At 41.7% G+C, this 17845-nt stretch overlaps 1 protein-coding gene across 1 annotated transcript in view; it reads right to left on the reverse strand.

Moving 5' to 3' along the window:
* SLC9A6 (solute carrier family 9 member A6) overlaps positions 1–17845 on the reverse strand; it is a 2005079-nt gene that overhangs the window by 264377 nt on the left and 1722857 nt on the right. Inside the window, exon 14 of the mRNA XM_044057306.1 lies at positions 6255–6334. Coding sequence (XP_043913241.1) covers positions 6255–6334 — 80 coding nt within the window. The remainder of the gene's footprint in view (positions 1–6254; positions 6335–17845) is intronic.

Raw genomic sequence — 17845 nt, forward strand, 5'->3', positions numbered from 1 at the left:
CCAGGCTCTTTTGTGATGAGTTCTTGTGCAGAATTTGTCCAACTGATGGATCTTTTTGCCTCACCCCAGAACTATGTCTGGACTCCCCCATGTTGAAAATCCATGGTTCCAGTTTCCATTCGTGTGGGTCCATGAGATTTCTGCTTAGTTCGTCTGCCAGAGTATTCTGCTTTCCTGGCAGGAATTGAGCTTGTAGTTGTATTTGATAGGTCAAGGCCGTGTTCCACAATGCCATGGCTAGTCTGCAAAGGGGGTAGGAGTGTGTACCCCACTGCTTGTTTATGTACCACATAACTGTGGTGTTGTCTGTCTTTATCATTAATTGTCCTGGATGAAGGTAGTCCTTGAAGGCCGTCAGTGCATTCTGTACAGCTAGCATCTCTTTTTGATTGATATGAAGGTGCATTTGATTTGGGCTCCATTTGCCCTGAATGCACTTTCCTGCCAGATGAGCCCCCCAAGCATAGTCTGATGAGTCTATAGTTATGGTTTGGGCGGCAGGGGGTGGAGTGAATGGCAGTCCCTTGTTTTGGTGGCAGGCCTCTGTCCACCATAGAAACTCTAATTGCAGGCAAGGTATGATAGGAATCCTGGTTTCCAGGCTGTGACAATGTTGACTCCATAAACATTTTAAGTACCACTGAAGTTTCCTCATATGCAGACTTGCATATGGAATTAGAAGAATGGAGGAGGCCATGAACCCCAAGGCTTTCAGAATTTGTCTTGCAGATAGCAGGGTTTTTGTGGCCACCTGTTTGAAGTAAGTTACTAAATGAATTTGCTTTTCTGGCGTAAGGTAAGCCATCTGGGTAGTTGTATTCAAGCTTGCACCCAGGAATGTAATTTTTTGAGAGGGTACCATTTGTGATTTCTTTTAGTTTATGGTGTACCCTAGACAAGTTAGAACCCTTTTTACAAACGCCAGATGTTTTAGAAGAATGTCCCTGTTTTCTGCCTGAATTAGACAATCGTCCAGGTATGGATGTATTTAAATATTTCTTTGTCTGCAAAATGCAATTACTGGAGCCAGGCACTTTGTGAAGACTCTGGGCGCAGTAGATAAGCCAAAGGGCAGTGCAGAGAACTGGTAATGCAAGTAGCCTGCTTTGAAGCGGAGGTATCTTCTGCAAGATCCCTGATTGGGATATGTAGGTAAGCCTCTTAAGTCTATATTTACCAACCAAACATCTTTGCCTAGCATAGGAATTAACTGTTGAAGAGTCAGCCTTTTGAATTTTGGAATGTCCAGAAATGTGCTTAGAGTAGATAAGTCCAGAATTGGACGCCATGATTTGTCTTTTCTGGGTACCAGGAAAAGTCTTGAATAGAAACCTTGTCCCTTTTCCTCTTCTGGTATTGGTTGAATAGCCCCCATGTTCATGAGGGACAGTACTTGTTTCTGGGCCTCTGCTCATTGATTTGGGGGCAAGTCTGGCTATCCGTTTGGGATTGGCAACATGTGGAAATGAAATCTGTATCCCTGGGATACTATATTTAAAACCCATTTGTCCTGGGTTATAAGTTGCCAGTGTCTTGCATGAAGTGCTAGTTTTTCCCTCAATGGGGCGGCTAAAAGGTAAGTACTTGGTAAGTGTAAAGGGAAGTCATTGAGACTGTTTACCATAGGGAGGTGCCTTGTTTCCAGATTTGGAGGAGGAGGCACCACATTGTTTTGTTCTAAAAGTCCCTTGTGACTGAAACCTGGAACCTTTGGAATGTCTGGGTTTGACTTGAGTGGCTCTCGAAGGAACTGGAAAGGACCAGTTCTTAGTAGGCCAGTGCCTACTAAATTCTTGGGGGTTGCACTTGTAAGAAATCTTTCACAGTTTGCATAGATTTAGCTTTATCTTCCATCTTTTTTAAAACTTCTTCAGCCTTATTACCAAAGAGACTATCCTGTTGCAAAGGAGCATCCAACAATTTTGCTTTAATATGATCAGGCAGAGTTTGCTCTTTGAGCCAAGCATGCCTTCTTAACACAGACCCAGTTACAGCAGCCCTGCAAGAGGCCTCCAAGGAATCAAAACCACATTGCAAAGTATGCTTTCCAACTTGTTCAGCTGAATGCAATTAATCCTGTAAATCTTTATTTTCCACACAGTCAGAAATGAACATCATTTTCTGTTTAAGCAGTCCCATGATATGCTGTTGATATTTAAGCATATGAAATTGACAGTTTAAAGCCCTGATTGCCAAGGTTGCAGAAGAGTAAACCTTCTTACCCAATCTATCCAGTGCCCTGGAATCTCTACCAGAAGGGGCAGGATTTTTTAGCAGTAGAGGCCTTAATGCCCTTGGGACCCTGAAAAATGGTTTCATAATGTGCAATAGGATTTTTGAAAAGGAATTTGTGGGAGTCAGGAACCCTGTAGTATCTATCTGGCTTACAAGGAGCTGGAGGCAGAGAATCAGGAGCCATACTAGATTCTGAAAAGATATCATCAACAATGTCTATAACAGGATGTATAGCCAAAGGCCTATGCTGAGGAAGAAGAAGAAAATCCCTAAGTCTCTTTTTAGATTCAGAGAAATCCTGACTTTCCCAGTGGAAATGTTCCCTTAAGGTATGTAAAGTTTCCCCAAAAGAAAAATCCTCAGGGGGAGAAGCAGAAGGAATGGAATCTTCTGCATCAGAGTCCTCATAAGTAGGAATAGACAAATCCTGTTCATTAGAAGAGTCAGAAGAAATAGAATCCTTTTCAGAAAGAAGATTCATAATCAATGTCTTGCCTAGGCCTCTTAGAAGGGGGGGCTGGCTACCCCTGATCAGAGTAATGAAATATTCAGCCATTTTGATCATTTGTTTTTTAGGCATAGGGACTTGCACATGTGGCCCAGGCATCATTTTTTTAGACTGAGATTTAGATTTTGGCCTTAGTTTTGAAGATGGCGTCGGTCTAATATATAAATCTGTAGGCCTGAAAACACCCTCAGTAGCCGGTGCCTGCACAGAGGCTCCGGACCCATCTAAGGTAGAGACATCCATGGGTTCCATAATTGAAGCATCTTGCGGTATACTGGACTCCGAATGGGTCTCAGTAGAGGCCTGCGAATCAGAAGTAGCGGGTATCAGGGGCTGCGAAAGCACCTCACTGAGTACCGGCAAACTGGCGACTGGCTTAGGAGAAGCTTCGTCAGTTTTGGACCTCGACGGCCTGTCTCTGCCTTTTTCTTTGCATTTTTTAGGTATTCCGGTAGTCGGATTGCTAACTGACAACATTTCTGGATAATTAAAACGTGAGCCAAAATATTTAGAGGCAAAAATATACTGACGTTTAATAGTGCGTTGATTAAATTTAGCACAAAACCGACAGCAAGGTACGTTGTGGTCAGGGCCTAGGCAAGGAATACAGTACAAATGAAAATCCTTATGAGGTATTTGCTTAACTCAAGTAATGCAATTAATTTTTACTGACATCAGTAAGGAGCAAGAAAAAGTTTCCCCAACGGGGTACTTAGCTTTTTAATTGAAGACTAAGGTTCTGAAACTCGAAAACGAAAATTTCAGGAGTCGGCCGACCGGCACTTGCGAACTGCTTCTGCTTCGGGCACCGTGCGGCAAGAAAGACTGATGTAATGGCGTCAGTTGCATGTTTTATACCCCGACGACATGGAAGGAACAGCAACCGACGCAGGACCCAAGACTTTGTTAATCAGGCTGACTGAGGGCAACCTGCCAGCAGATTACCCAAATGTAATGACTGCAACAGTGAAACACGAAGAACATCTGAACTTCTCTGCAAAGGAACAGCACAAGCTGACCGTTGATCCTCAAAAGCCTCAGAGCAGTATACTCTTCCATAGCAGGGAAACTCTGAAGCCCTCTGTGTCCTAAAAAAATACTTGACAACTGTGCTATCATTTGTTTTAAAATTATTTCTACCATAAGTCATAGGATGAAGACAACAAATATGACATAGAAAATATCAGTGGCTTGCCACACAGGATCACACCTAGTGTTTCAGAAAACTGGAGCACTAATACCAGCATGAAAACATGAGAATGGAATAACAAAAGCAAATAAAAATCAAGGCAAAGTGCTGAATCTAGTACTTTGCAAAAGTAACCTAGAGGTTCATCCAGCCTCTGCAGAAACCTGGTAGCTGCATGGATGAACCCAGGAAGGCAACCAGACCTCTAGTCAGGATATGCATTCTGGAAGCAACAAATGAACCATGTGCAAAGTCCTGCTTTCTTCCACTTGCAGAAAGTGTACTTCACAGTGAAACCATGCATGTGTACCAGGGCAAAAGACATAATAAAAGTATGCCCTTTTCACCGACCCACTGAAAGATTTTCTTCATGAGCAAACAAACATGACCTGGGTTACGACACAGGCACATTGGATATAGTTTACTAGTTATCACATATCCTCAACTCAGAATGTCTACTGCCTATTAGGTATATAAACCTGGGAGGATGACCCAGCAAAGGAAATAAAAATGAAAACAAAAACACAAAGCTATACTTACAAAATGTTACAGTAAAGATATTGGTTTTAGTCATCTGCTAACTCCAGCCAACCAAAAAGGTGCTGCATTAAGCTGAGAGAGTAGCTAGACAAGTAATGATATGCCCAACTGCCTCCAGAACAGACCATGGCAGAGTACATAGAACTATAATGTATCCAAGCATCACCTTATTGAAATACAGTGATACAAAAGCAATTCATCTCTATGATCCTTTTGGTCTAGTTGTAAGTCGTAGCGATGTCTAAGTGATGCAAACTATGTGCCAGGAAAAGGGAATTGAGGCAGACAGAGTTAATGCAAAGAGAAGTACTAAAATGCTGCCATACTCCATGGTACATGAACAGTAGCTAGAACAACCTGGGATCAATTAAATAGTCTTTTTGGTGTATTATCAATATCCGCGGTGGTGCAGCGGTAGCGTTGTTGGCTCACAACAAGAGGTTCTCCTGTTCGATTCTCGACTGGTGTGCGAGGAGTGCCTTCTGTGTGGAGTCTGCATGTCCTCCCCGTGGTTGGGTGGGCGTTCGAAAGACATGCGTAAATGGGCGTGCCTTCGTTGAGGGTTGAACGTCAAGCTGGCACCTCGGTGTTCGTGAAAATCTACTGCCAATCATTAGCGGACCAGAGTTCCGCTGTGGCAATCCCTAACCGGGAAAAGCCAAAAGACAAACAACAACAACATCACCAACAGACATATCTAGCAGTCTGAACTTAATGGTAAAAACTTCATTCAGGAAGATCAGTTGTACATTTACTTTAACAGAGGCCTTTTAGGACACCCTCTTTCAGAATGTCAAACCATTAAATAAAATGAAGCATCACTGTTAAGCTCTCATAAGACTTCTGTCAGCAGGGCATTTCTACATCATCATCATCACATGTCCACAATCAACCTCTTCAGTTACTGCAAGGGATTACACACAAAGGCTCTCCAGAATCAAGAGATTAAGCTAACCAAGGGAGAGAGGCTGCCCAAAGAAACATCTGAAAAGGAAATGTGGAGCTCTAACACCACAGATTGAAGATGACTGGTTAGAGTCACTACAGAATTACTGATACCAAAGGATAGAGTATAGTTAGGCAGAAAAGTAACATTAGCAGATTACAGAAAATAATGGCAAAACACAGTCCATGTCTCTTGCATTTTAGCACGTCTAATATCCTTCTGAATTCAGATTAACACATAAAACTGGATATCCACTGAGCCTTTATAGGCAATTTACTTTTTTCATTTTCAGAAATTAATCACTGCCCAGCAGTTTTGAACACTGAGACAATGCAAACTGGCACAGAAAGAGGCACTCTGGTAGCATGAAGCCAGAAGTGTGTGAGTGATTTTCCGTGCAAGAAATCTTTGTCATACACAATATTGTGGTGAGGTCAAAACCTTACAGAAAAAGAGGACAATAGTTACAAAATGCATTTCTGTAGTTATTCTCTTAATTCAATATAAAATATGGCAGATACCTAGTCTGACCACTTCAGTTTTGGGTGATTTATAGATACTACTCAGCCAAAAGTTAAGATTTTTCCAAAAATGCCCCATGTGTTTTTGAACTGTGTTACTCTTTTAGGTCACTGCTGGTTCTTGAAAAAGAACACCCTTTCCATGAAAAAATACTTCACAGTATCATCTTGTAGCAGTTAGAATCTAAGACACAATATGACAAAAGTACTAAACATAATACAAATATTTTATCATTGAATGGTATCAAAAGTTTAAGCAGTAAAAGCTTGCTGAAAATGTCTTCCTTAATTACAACTTTTTTGGTTTAAGGATACTTATGATCAAAGTTGTACCACAATCTGAACACCCACGCACTTTCCGATTTTGTACTCCTCCTCTCTCCTTCTGGTACACCCTACAATAAATGTAAAACATAAAATGAAGACCATAAACAAACCATTAATAAAATAGATTGTTTAAAATAATATGAATACTAATTATTTTCTCCATTTGCAGCTCTGTTTACTTTTACATCAACATGCATTGCTGCATTTTATGACTGGAAAAGCTGCTCCAGTTTACAATAATGCTTCCCCCAACATTAAAACCTATTTTTTTAAGTTTCACTACAGTATCTTGCATATTGTTAGATGCAAGTTCAATACTCGAGTTAGTGCTTAATGCTATGCATTTCTTTTACCTTCATCAAAATTTATAGAGCAGTATGTAAAAATGTTTACTACTAGTTTATTTACCTATGTTGTTGCTTACTTTCTATACAGTTATAGCTGCCAAAGAGCAAAAAGGACTACTTGGATTTCCTTCTTGCAAGCAGAAAGTGTACTTCTGCAGAGACAATAACATCACAGCTACATAACCATTTCAATCAGCAAGCATAATAAAAATAACCATTAGATAAAGCACCATCAGATTTCTAAGTAGTTACTATAGATGGGCTACTAGTGCACAAGCCCCACCATCACTGCAAGAACTAGCCTAATTAGCTTATCATTACAGATAGAAAGAAAACACCCCAATCCCCAGCTCTTTCTCATGGCTACCTTTGACTAATATTGGCATGTAAATATCACATTTGTAATCAATTGAGAATGTAAGCCACTAACAGAAAGAAAAATACTGCAGGTACCAATATGACTGTTTCATAGTCCATGTAGGTGTAAATGACCTGATACATACCTCAATGAACTATATAAAAATGAACTATATGAAAAAAGACAATGGATCTCTTAGAACATGCATCACAGATAGGGAACAGCCTTGCACTGAGAAGCATTCTACCTTCACCAATGATGATGCCACAGTACAAACATAAAATGACCAAGTTTAATAATTGGCTTAGTTTCTGGTGTCACTCCAGGGGAATCCAGTATATGTCAGCATGGAGGACATGGCCACGTTGCTTTGTCAAGGACAGGCTGCACTGGCCACCCACCCAGGCTTTCAGCTACCGACTACAATGTTATGCGCCCCTTAGAGCTTTTTTAGGCAATGTCAAAAAGACAAAACTACTAACATAGTGAAAGAGTCTACAAGCAACCTTAAGGTGTTACTGCTCAATGCTCGGAGCCTAAACAAAAAACTCCACACCCTTCAAATCTTCACTCTAGGAATGTAGACATCTGTGCTGTAACAAGAGACTTGGTAGAAAGTACTCCAGCAGTGCAAGGCTACACAGTGCCTTCCACAGATTTAAACAAACAGCACCACAGACTGGGGTCAAAGCTGGAGGTGTCTCAATCTACATTAGTAACAAACATACCTCCAGGTTGGTTAAACAGGATGACACCATGGAGCTCATCCACACAAATCACCAAACCATAAGGGCCCTCACCATATCATGACTAGCTACAGGTCACTTTCTAAGCTCCTAGAGTCTCAACTCTTAACTAATACAGGCAATCACCACCCAACCAAACACCCTATTCATGGGTGACTAATTACTCCTACACAGGCTGGGAAAAGTACATTGCCTCAAACTCACTTACAATGCTTTCTGGACTTTATTAACACTAACACCCTGGAATAGACAGTACATGCTACAATCAGAGGATCAAATATACTGGATCTGGTACTCACCAACATGGGAGAGCATTGCATCCACCCCCCCCCCCCCATAAAAGTATCCCATTGGCAGAATCCTCACCTAAACAGGGTATATAATAACAGAAGAAAATTCATGGCCAAAATCAGGAAGATCAATTTCCTTAAAGACAAGTGGTCTCAAACAACTAAACAATAAACAAGAAACTAAGAGGTCCAACAAGGCAAACTATGAGGTCAGGATAGCCTCACAGGCTACGGACAATCATAAGGCCTTCTTCAGCTATGTCTGGAACCTTAAATATAACATACAGCAGTGTGCTGAACTGGTGGTGAACAATGCCATCTCCATCAATGGTGACAAAGCAAATCTACTGGCTGATAGTCAGCTCAAACATAACCCCCCTGCCACTCCCCTCCAGCTCAGTCAGGTGAAATCCCCTCGCAACATAGTCCCCCCAGCTATCAGCAGGACCAAGCTCTTGCTAAATACAAGAACACAGCCTCCATGGGTTGTGACAACATCCTCCTCTTTAACAGTCTAAAATGTGACCTATCAAGACCACTTGAGACACTCTTCAACTACAGCCTAGAAACAGGGTACGTTTCCAAGTGAATGATGGACCACAAATGTCATTTCCCTCCACAAAGGCTGTCTGTCGCTCGTCTGGTCAAGATAAAACAGACTAACAGTTGTGGGTTTAGTTCAAGCAGCTTTATTACACACAAACACATCAGAAATGAGGCTTTGTAGCTTAAACTTAAATAAACTTATAAACAGACTGACTACCACACTTATACATGTTAACACTTTGGCTGTTCTCTCAAAGTGGCACTGCTGCCTACACAGTCACTATTTATATTCACGTGCCTCCAGCTGGAAATGTTTCTTAAAGGTACATACACACACTCTGTTCTACATCCTCCCTCTTTGAGAAATAGCTCATACAGCAAATGATAGTATTCAATGACATGCAATTACACAGAAGTGATCTTCTGACATGCAGTTATACAGAACTAATTCTATGGCATGCAATCATACAAAATCAGACACACATAAAACAATTATGTCCAGGTTGCCATGTATTTTACACTCTGTCTAGAAATATGACCTGATCGTGCAACATAAAAGTCAGAAATGGATCTAGCAACGGGGACTGTCTTCAAAGAATGTTCAACTTTGGGGACAACTGGGACAGCATCAGAAACAGAAATGGATCCTGAGACATGTTCTTTGGTATGAACATTGTCAGGGTTGCTCTGAGAGCTAGAGTCTGTATCACAGGTATGATGTTGCAATATCATTTCTGATACAGGAAGAAGATGCATGCGATTTCTCCTCTATTCTATACCTTCAGATTCCACCAAGTAGGATCTTGGCTTGGCACATATATCTCTCACTTGACCAATTTGATCAAAGCCTTTCACCGTTTGTATCCTCACTGTTGCTCCTTCTTTTAACAGGCGAAGAAATCTGCTTGCTTTATCATAGCGGGACTTCTGAGAAGAATGCTTTTTAAAACGTTGAGCTTTGATTGCTTTGTTGTTTTTAGCATTAGGCACCAACAAACTAGAACAGATATCAAGATTGTTCTGGTTTGCCTAGACAGAAGTCTTTGAGCAGGCGAGCCAAGTAGGTTGTCATGGGGTATATTTCTGAGATTAAGCAGATTCAAGAAGATATCGGTATTGTCACGCTTTGACCTCTCTAGTAATTGTTTTGCACTCTGTACTGCCATGTTCAGCAAGGCCATTTGACTGTAGGTATTCAGGACTACATGTACTATAGATAAAGACCTACTCTTTTGCAAATCTCTTAAATAATTGACTGGTAAACTGGGTGCTGTTGTCAGAAATAACTTTGTGTGGACTACCATGGACTGAGAAATGACATTTCATCTTAGTAATAACAGCACTGAATGTTAGATTAGGTAGCAAACCGATTTCAAACCAGTTTGAATAAGAGTCTACCAACAGTAAGTAATGCTGATTGTTCCACTCAAATATGTCAGTGGCTATTGTTGACCAATGTAGTTCAGGAATATGGCTTAGCTGAAGTGGCTTTTTGCAAATGCAGTTTAGTACTACTGCATACTGAATGAGAAGAAAGCACATTATCAATGTCTTTCGATAGGCAAGGCCAAAATACCAGTCATCTCGGCCTTCTTTTGGTAGTTTCGGAACCTGGGTGGCCACGATGCAAAATCTGAATATATCCATGTTATAAGGAAGTAGGAACAATAACTTTGGGACCTTTGAAAATGATACCATCTTCCATCAGCATCTCATCTCTGTAGGGAAAGTAAGGCTGCACTTCTGGCGGTACGCAGGATTGCTTTTGACAGCCATCCTGCATTGATGAAGTGGTTGAGCTTTTGCAAAATTGGATCAGTCTTTGTATTATCTCTCCACTCATCAAGTCTTGTGGTAGAAAAACTACACACTTCCACGACATCAAAATTCTCTGTATCAAGCTGTTCCATGGTATTTCTGGCTGAGCTGGATATGGTATCAGCCAGATAAAGAAGTTTGCCTTTTGTATAGACCATTTTGAATTTGTATTTTTATAATCTGAGCATCATTTTTGTAGTCTTGCTGGAGCTGAATGCATAGGCTTCTTTAAAATGGTGACTAGAGGTTGATGATCACTTTTGATTTGGACAGCTTGGCCATAAACACAATAATGGAACTGTGAACATGCAAACACAACTGTCAAAAGTTCTTTCTCAATCTGAGCATACTGCATCTCAGTTTGGGTAAGCATTCTAGATGCAGAGGCAACAGGTCTGCTCTCTTGAAGAATAACTGCACCAAGACTGAACTCTGAAGCATCACAGGAAAGAACTACTGGTTTGTGGACATCATAGTACCTTAATGTAAGAGGGTTAGAAATTTGCTGTTTGAGGCTATCAAATGCTTTCTGGTGTTGTTCTAACCATGACTAGGCAACATTTTTGTGTGTCAGCTCTCTTAAAGCTGCTAATAACTCACTAAAGTAAGGGACAGATTTACCCAAATAGTTAACCACACCACGAAAATGCTGTAATGCTGTTATAAATAATGAATATGGTTTAACAGCAATAGAAAATGTGTTACTGAATATAGCAGGTTATGAGGGAGATGCCAACCAGTGAATATGTAAATTGCTTAAAATAGTGTTAAGAGTATAATGTTTTCTTAAGCCAAGGTAAATATCATCGAGAAAAGCAGGGCATAGCAATGGGTATGCCCTGCGCTATTTCATACGCAAATCTAGTTATGGCATTCTGGGAAGAAAATGTTATATTCAATTCACATCATGAATGGAAAACAAAGTTAGGGTACTATGCTAGGTTTGTGGACGATGTGTTTTTTCTTTGGAGAGGCACATTAGATGAATTAACATCTTTTATACAATTCCTGGAAATGAGTACTGATTTTTTAACATTTACAATTAAAGTATCTAGGACATGGATTGATTATTTGGATGTTCATGTCAGTAAGGATTCGAATGGCAAGATAGAAACAACACTGTACAAGGAGGAATGTTGGTGAAATAATTTCTTGCCATTCAACAGTATGCACCCTAGGCATACATTCAATAACATCATAAGAAGGCAGGTCCATAGGATCTCTCTATTATGTACTGATGACAACAAACTGGACAGTTTGGAGAATAATTTGAAGAATAGGGGCTATAGTCAAAAGAGTTTCAGTAAAGCTATAAATGGAGAGTAAAAGTAAAAGAAATAATAGTGCCAAAAGTACAGTTTTGTACCTACCATAAATGTAGATGTTCGAAGATCCACATTGCTGCAGTCCTTACATATGGGTAGTCCGCTGTCCTCGGTCGGCCTGAATACCAAAGTATTAGGCTGACGTCGGTCAAGGCGCTTAAAACTGACATCAGGACGTCAGGGTACAAAAGCGCATGACCGACGTCATATCCTCAGTCTTTTCTTGCCCCAGATGTCAGAAGGCCCTAAAAAGAAAGGCCAAAGCCAAAAAACAGCAAAGAACAACCAACCACCCCTGCACTAACCATATTTACAAAATTTACAACCCAAACCACACAACCACCTCTAACTACAGAGGGAAGGAGGGAGGTAAATTGGACTGCAGCAATGTGGATCTTCGAACAGCTACATTTATGGTAGGTACAAAACTGTACTATGTTCTTCATCTCACATTGCTGCAGTCCTTACATATGGGTAGAATCCCAAAGCAGAGGTAAGGGAGGATGGCAAAACTATAAAGCATTAGGAGCTGCCAAAATGCCCTGTAAAATTGCAGTGGCAAAACCAGCCCTAGAATTAGAGTAAAGTGGAAGGTGGTAATGCTTAGAGAAAGTATGCACTGAACTCCAAGTAGCTGCCTCCAAAATATCTTTAGTAGCCACCCCCCTTAAAAAAGCTGTAGAAGTGGCAGTAGCCCTAGTGGAATGAGGCCTAATCCCAACTGGAATCTCCTTACCATGATGGGAATAACAGAAAGCAATACAAAAACCAATCCACTTAGAAATAGTTTGTTTTGAAACAGGTTTGCCCTGAGAACCCAAAGCAAATGAAACAAACAACTGCTGAGACTGCCTGAACCCTTTAGTTCTGCTCAAATAATATCGCAACTGTCTGTGGATATCCAACGTGTGCAAAATCTTCTCCCCTTTATTTTGGGGGTTTGCATAAAAAGTAGGCAAATGAATAGTTTGGTTTAAAGCCACACTAGAAACCACTTTAGGCATAAAGGAAGGGTTAGTACGCAAAGACACCCTATCCTTGTGGAAAATTAAGAAAGGCTCAACCGCCATAAGGGCCTGTAATTCAGAAACCCTTCTCGCAGAGGTAATGGCCAACAAAAAAGCAGTCTTCCATGATAAATATTTCAACTCGGCAGTAGCTGCAGGCTCAAATGGTTGTAGAGAGAGTTTCTCCAACACAAAATTGAGATCCCAAGGAGGAGTAGGAGCTCTACGTGGGGGTCTTATATTCTTTGCCCCTCTAAGGAATTGCTTAAACAAAGGATGAGAAAATAATGGAGGGTCACAGTCATAGTGAGCAGAAATTGCTGCAGCATGAACCTTTATAGAGGAGAAGGACAAACCTTTGTCCAATAACTCAGTAAGGTATTGAAGAGCAACACTTAAATTAGGTTTAGAAACATCAAAGTCCTTTGCTGTACTCCAAATTAAAATCTCCTCCATTTATCTGCGTAAACTTTCCTTGTACTAGGCCTTCTGGCCTCCAAAATAACATTCAAAACTTGTTGTGGAAGCTGAGACCCTCCAGGGTTTAAAACAGAATATGCCAGGCTGTTAGATGCAGAGAGTGAAGTTTGACATTGAGTAAATGACTGTTCTCCTGAGACAGCAGGTGTGGAATCGAAGGCAAAGGCCATGGAGGCTCCCGAACCAGACTTCTCAGTAATGGGTACCAGTGCTGTCGAGGCCAATCCGAGCTATTAAAATCATGGTTGGCTTGTCCTGTCTGACCTTCAGGAGTACCTTTGGGAGGAGAGGCAGTGGTGGAAAGGCATACACATGAAGATTGCTCCAATTGAATGAGAGAGCATCCACTTTCCAAGCTGTGGGATGAAACCTTTTTGTGCAAAACTTTGGCAACTGGTAATTTAGTGGAGAAGCGAACAGATCTATGTCTGGAGTTCCCCATAACACTGTCAATTCTTGAAATACATGAGGATCCAATTTCCACTCGTGGGGATCCATAATTTGTCTGCTCAACACATCTGCCAAGAAGTTCTGTGTTCCTGGCAGAAACCTTGCCTGAAGATTTAGCTGTAAACTGAGAGCAGTCTCCCACAAAATCATTGCTTGTCTGCATAGAGGGTATGAATGTGTCCCCCCTTGCTTGTTGATGTACCACATGACAGTTGTGTTGTCTGTTTGAATCAACACCTGCCCTGGAAGAAGTAAATCCTTGAAAGCTATCAATGCAAATTGGACTGCTAACATCTCCTTCAAGTTGATATGTAAATGTTGAAGTCTGGCAGGCCACGTGTCTTGTACCCACTTTCCATTTAGATGAGCTCCCCGAGCTTTGTCTGAGGCATCTGTCGTTAGAATCTGACTCGCCTCTGGTCGGGTCACAGAGAGTCCCTTGTTTAGGTGACATTCCTGAGCCCACCACAAAAATTCCTTTTGAATGCAAGGTATTATCTGAATGACAGTGTCCATATCTTGGCAGTGTTGCGTCCATACATTTTTGAGATACCATTGTAGCTTCCTCATATGCAGTTTGGCATTGGGAAGTACCAGAATACAAGATGCCATGAACCCCAAGGCTTGAAGGACTGTCCTTGCAGTCAGCCTGGACTGACGAGACAATTGATGGAAATAAAGAGAAAGATTCTTTTGTTTGTCCGGGGTCAAAAAGGCCATCTGGGATGCTGTATTCAGTCTCACACCCAGAAAGCACATATCCTGAGAGGGTACTAGACTGGACTTTATTTCGTTCACAGAATACCCTAGGCATCTTAACACTGCCATCACATACTGTAAATGATGAAGAAGTTCGTCCTTTCCTTGAGCCAGAATCAGGCAATCGTCCAAATAAGGATAGATTTGTATTCCTCTTAGCCTGAAGAAAGCCACCACTGGAGCCAGAACCTTCGTGAACACTCTGGCCGCAGTAGATAAGCCAAAGGGCAATGCAGAGAACTGATAATGAAAAGTCCCAGCCCGAAAACGCAGATACTTCCTGCAACTGGGCCTGATAGGAACATGAAGGTAAGCTTCCTTGAGATCCAGAGTCACCATCCAGTGATCTTTGCCCAGCAGAGGTAAAAGCTGTTGTAACGTCAACATTTTGAACTTGGGAATGTCCAGATATGTGTTGAGGATAGATAAATCCAAAATTGGTCTCCACGTGTTCCCTTTCTTTGGTACTAGAAACAGGCGAGAATAAAATCCTAGGCCCACTTCTGGCAGAGTGACCGGTTGTATAGCTCCTATTTGAAGTAGTAGAGAAATCTGTTTGTGAGCCTCTAGTCTTTGCTGAGGAGGAACGTCTGGCATGCCTTTGAAAGGGGGCAAGGTATGGAAATAAAACTTGTAACCTTGGTGTATGATATCCAATACCCATTTGTCCTGGGTAATTAAAATCCAATTTTCCTTGAAGAGTGCCAATCGTCCTCCCAAAGGTGCTGCCAGGCAAGAAGGATCTGGCAGCTGAAAGAGTAGATCATTGGGCCTGTTTACGAAAGGACTGGCCCCTGCCCTCACTCGAAGATTGTGCAGGCGAACTCCATGTTCTAGGTCTGAAGGAACTCTGAGCTCTGCCCCTACCACGTCTAGACCTACCCCTAGACTGAGAATCAGAAGAAGGATACGTCCACCCCTTAGCAGGCCAATTTCTACTAAACTTCGGAGGCTGAACTTGCAAAAAATCTTTAACAGTCTGCATAGACTTAGCCTTGTCCTCCATTTTCTTCAAGACTGACTCCACAGGTGGACCAAACAACACTTCAGACTGCAAAGGAGCATCCAAAATCCTTGTCTTAACATGGTCAGATAAATTCTGATCCTTAAGCCAGGCGTGCCTGCGAAGAACTGAACCAGTGGCAGCCACCCTAGAAGAGGCCTGCACAGCATCAAAACCACACTGTAAAGAATGCTTACCCACCTGTTCAGAGACATGCACCAAATCTTGTAATTCTTTACACTCAATGCCTTCTGCCAGAGCATCCACCTTAGATTTCAATTGAGAAAGAAGAAAATTTTGATATTTCAACATATGAAACTGGCAATTCAAAGCCCTCATTGCTAAGGTAGAAGATGTATAGATCTTCTTTCCCCATCTATCCAAAGCCCTGGCCTCTTTATCTAGAGGAACCGGGTTCTTTACAACAGAGGCCCTGACACCCTTAGGTCCCTGACTAATAGTTTCTGGGTCCGCCCTAGGACTCTTATATAGATATTTATGGGCCTCAGGCACCCTGTAATACCTATCCGGTTTAACAGGCGCAGGAGGCAGAGAATCAGGATTAAGTGAAGCCTCTGAAAACACATCTTGCACAACATCCAGAACAGGGGGTATAGCTAAGGGCCTATGTTGAGGTAAAAACAAAAATTCCCTAAGCCTTTTCCGTGAATCAGAGAAGTCCTGACCTTCCCACTTAAAATGTTCCCTCATAGAATGAAGTGTCTCTGAAAAAGAAAAATCCTCTGGAGGAGAAGCAGAAGGAGTGGAATCTTCTGCATCAGAATCAGAATAAGGAGAGTACTCTTGCAAGTCTTCAGTCAAGACTCTGAAACATCCAAGCCTGTACAAAACTTTCCAACTCTGGCTCCACCCTAGGCCTCTTATCAGGAGGGGAAAAGAACCTCTAATCAGAGTAATCAAATCTTCTGCCATTTTAAGCATGTGCTTCTTAGGCACAGACCCTGCTGAACTAGGACTGACACCAACAGAAGCTAAACCTGGCCTGCCTCTGGAAGAAGCCTTGGAAACAGAAGGAGAGGGTCTAACCACCCTGGGAAGGGAGTACAGAAACATGAGAAGCCCCTTCAGCCTGACCTGCCTCTTGAGAGGCCACATCCTGCAAAATCAAAGTCTCCCCCTGAGACTCCAGAGAAGCCTCCATCGGAACCACCGGTTCCACTGAAGCCTCTAAAGAACCGGCGTTCGGAACGGACGACTCATCTTGCCTAGGTTTAACCGCTTTGTCTTTGCGCTTCTTGGAAGCAGGCGCGGAGAATCCGACGGCATATTATAATTGCACCGCTTCAAGACCAGCCTAGCACAATCCAACCTTCGCTTAATAGTGCGCTTATTAAACCTAGCACAAATGCGACACCCGACTACGTTGTGCTCAGGCCCCAAACAAGGAATGCACAAAGAATGATAATCCCTATGCGGTATCTGTTTCCCACAAGAAATACAATTATTCACTTTTTCTGACATCCGGTAATACACTGAGGCAAGAAAAAAAACAAAATATTCCCCAACGGGGTACTTAGCCAACTTGGATTCGGTCTGAAACTCCGAACTCGAAAAATTTCAGAACGCCGAACGGCACTTGCAACGCTGCTTCTGCATCGGACCATGCGGCAAAAAAGACTGAGGATATGATGTCGGTCATGCGCTTTTGTACCCTGATGTCCTGATGTCAGTTTTAAGCGCCTTGACCGACGTCAACCTAATACTTTGGTATTCGGGCCGACCGAGGACAGCGGACTACCCATATGTAAGGACTGCAGCAATGTGAGATGAAGAACATCCATGGTTTTCTTTGAGGTCTGAGAGACCTGGGGTGTCGACAAGGAAGCAGTATAGCAAAGATGGAAAGGTAAATTTGCTCCTTACTTATAAGTAATGACATAGGGGTATATGTGAGATCATCAAGCACAACTGGAAGGTTTTGCAGACGGAAGCAAAGTTAGCTAGTATAGTGGGGTCAGAACCTAAGTTTAGTTTTAGAAGAAAAAGGAACCTTACGGATTTATTATGTCAAGAACCAGGCTTATGTACTAAGGTAAGAAAGTTTACACAAAAAACAGGCACATAAGCATGTCAGCGATGTAGGGCATGTCCTTAAATCTTAAAAGAAAATTTGTTTGTACATCCTAGAACAGGGTATGAATATTCATTCAAAGGATATGCCAACTGTACAACACAAAATCTTATATATTTAGCAGTATGTCAAAACTGTACCTCCTACTATGTAGGAAAAACAAATTGTATGCTAAAAATAGAATATTAAAGCATGTTTCTGAAATCAGACTTAAAATATACATAATGCATTGCCCCAACATATAAGAATTAATGAAGGGCATACTTTTCTGTTTATGGTTTTACAGGTTATTGATAAGAATGTAAGAGGGGGAGATTTGGTTACACACACTGAGTACAATGAAACAAAATGAATTAGC

This window comes from Protopterus annectens, chromosome 15.part0 (assembly GCF_019279795.1).
Source record: "Protopterus annectens isolate FY-2018-M chromosome 15.part0, PAN1.0, whole genome shotgun sequence".
NCBI lineage: Eukaryota > Metazoa > Chordata > Ceratodontiformes > Protopteridae > Protopterus > Protopterus annectens.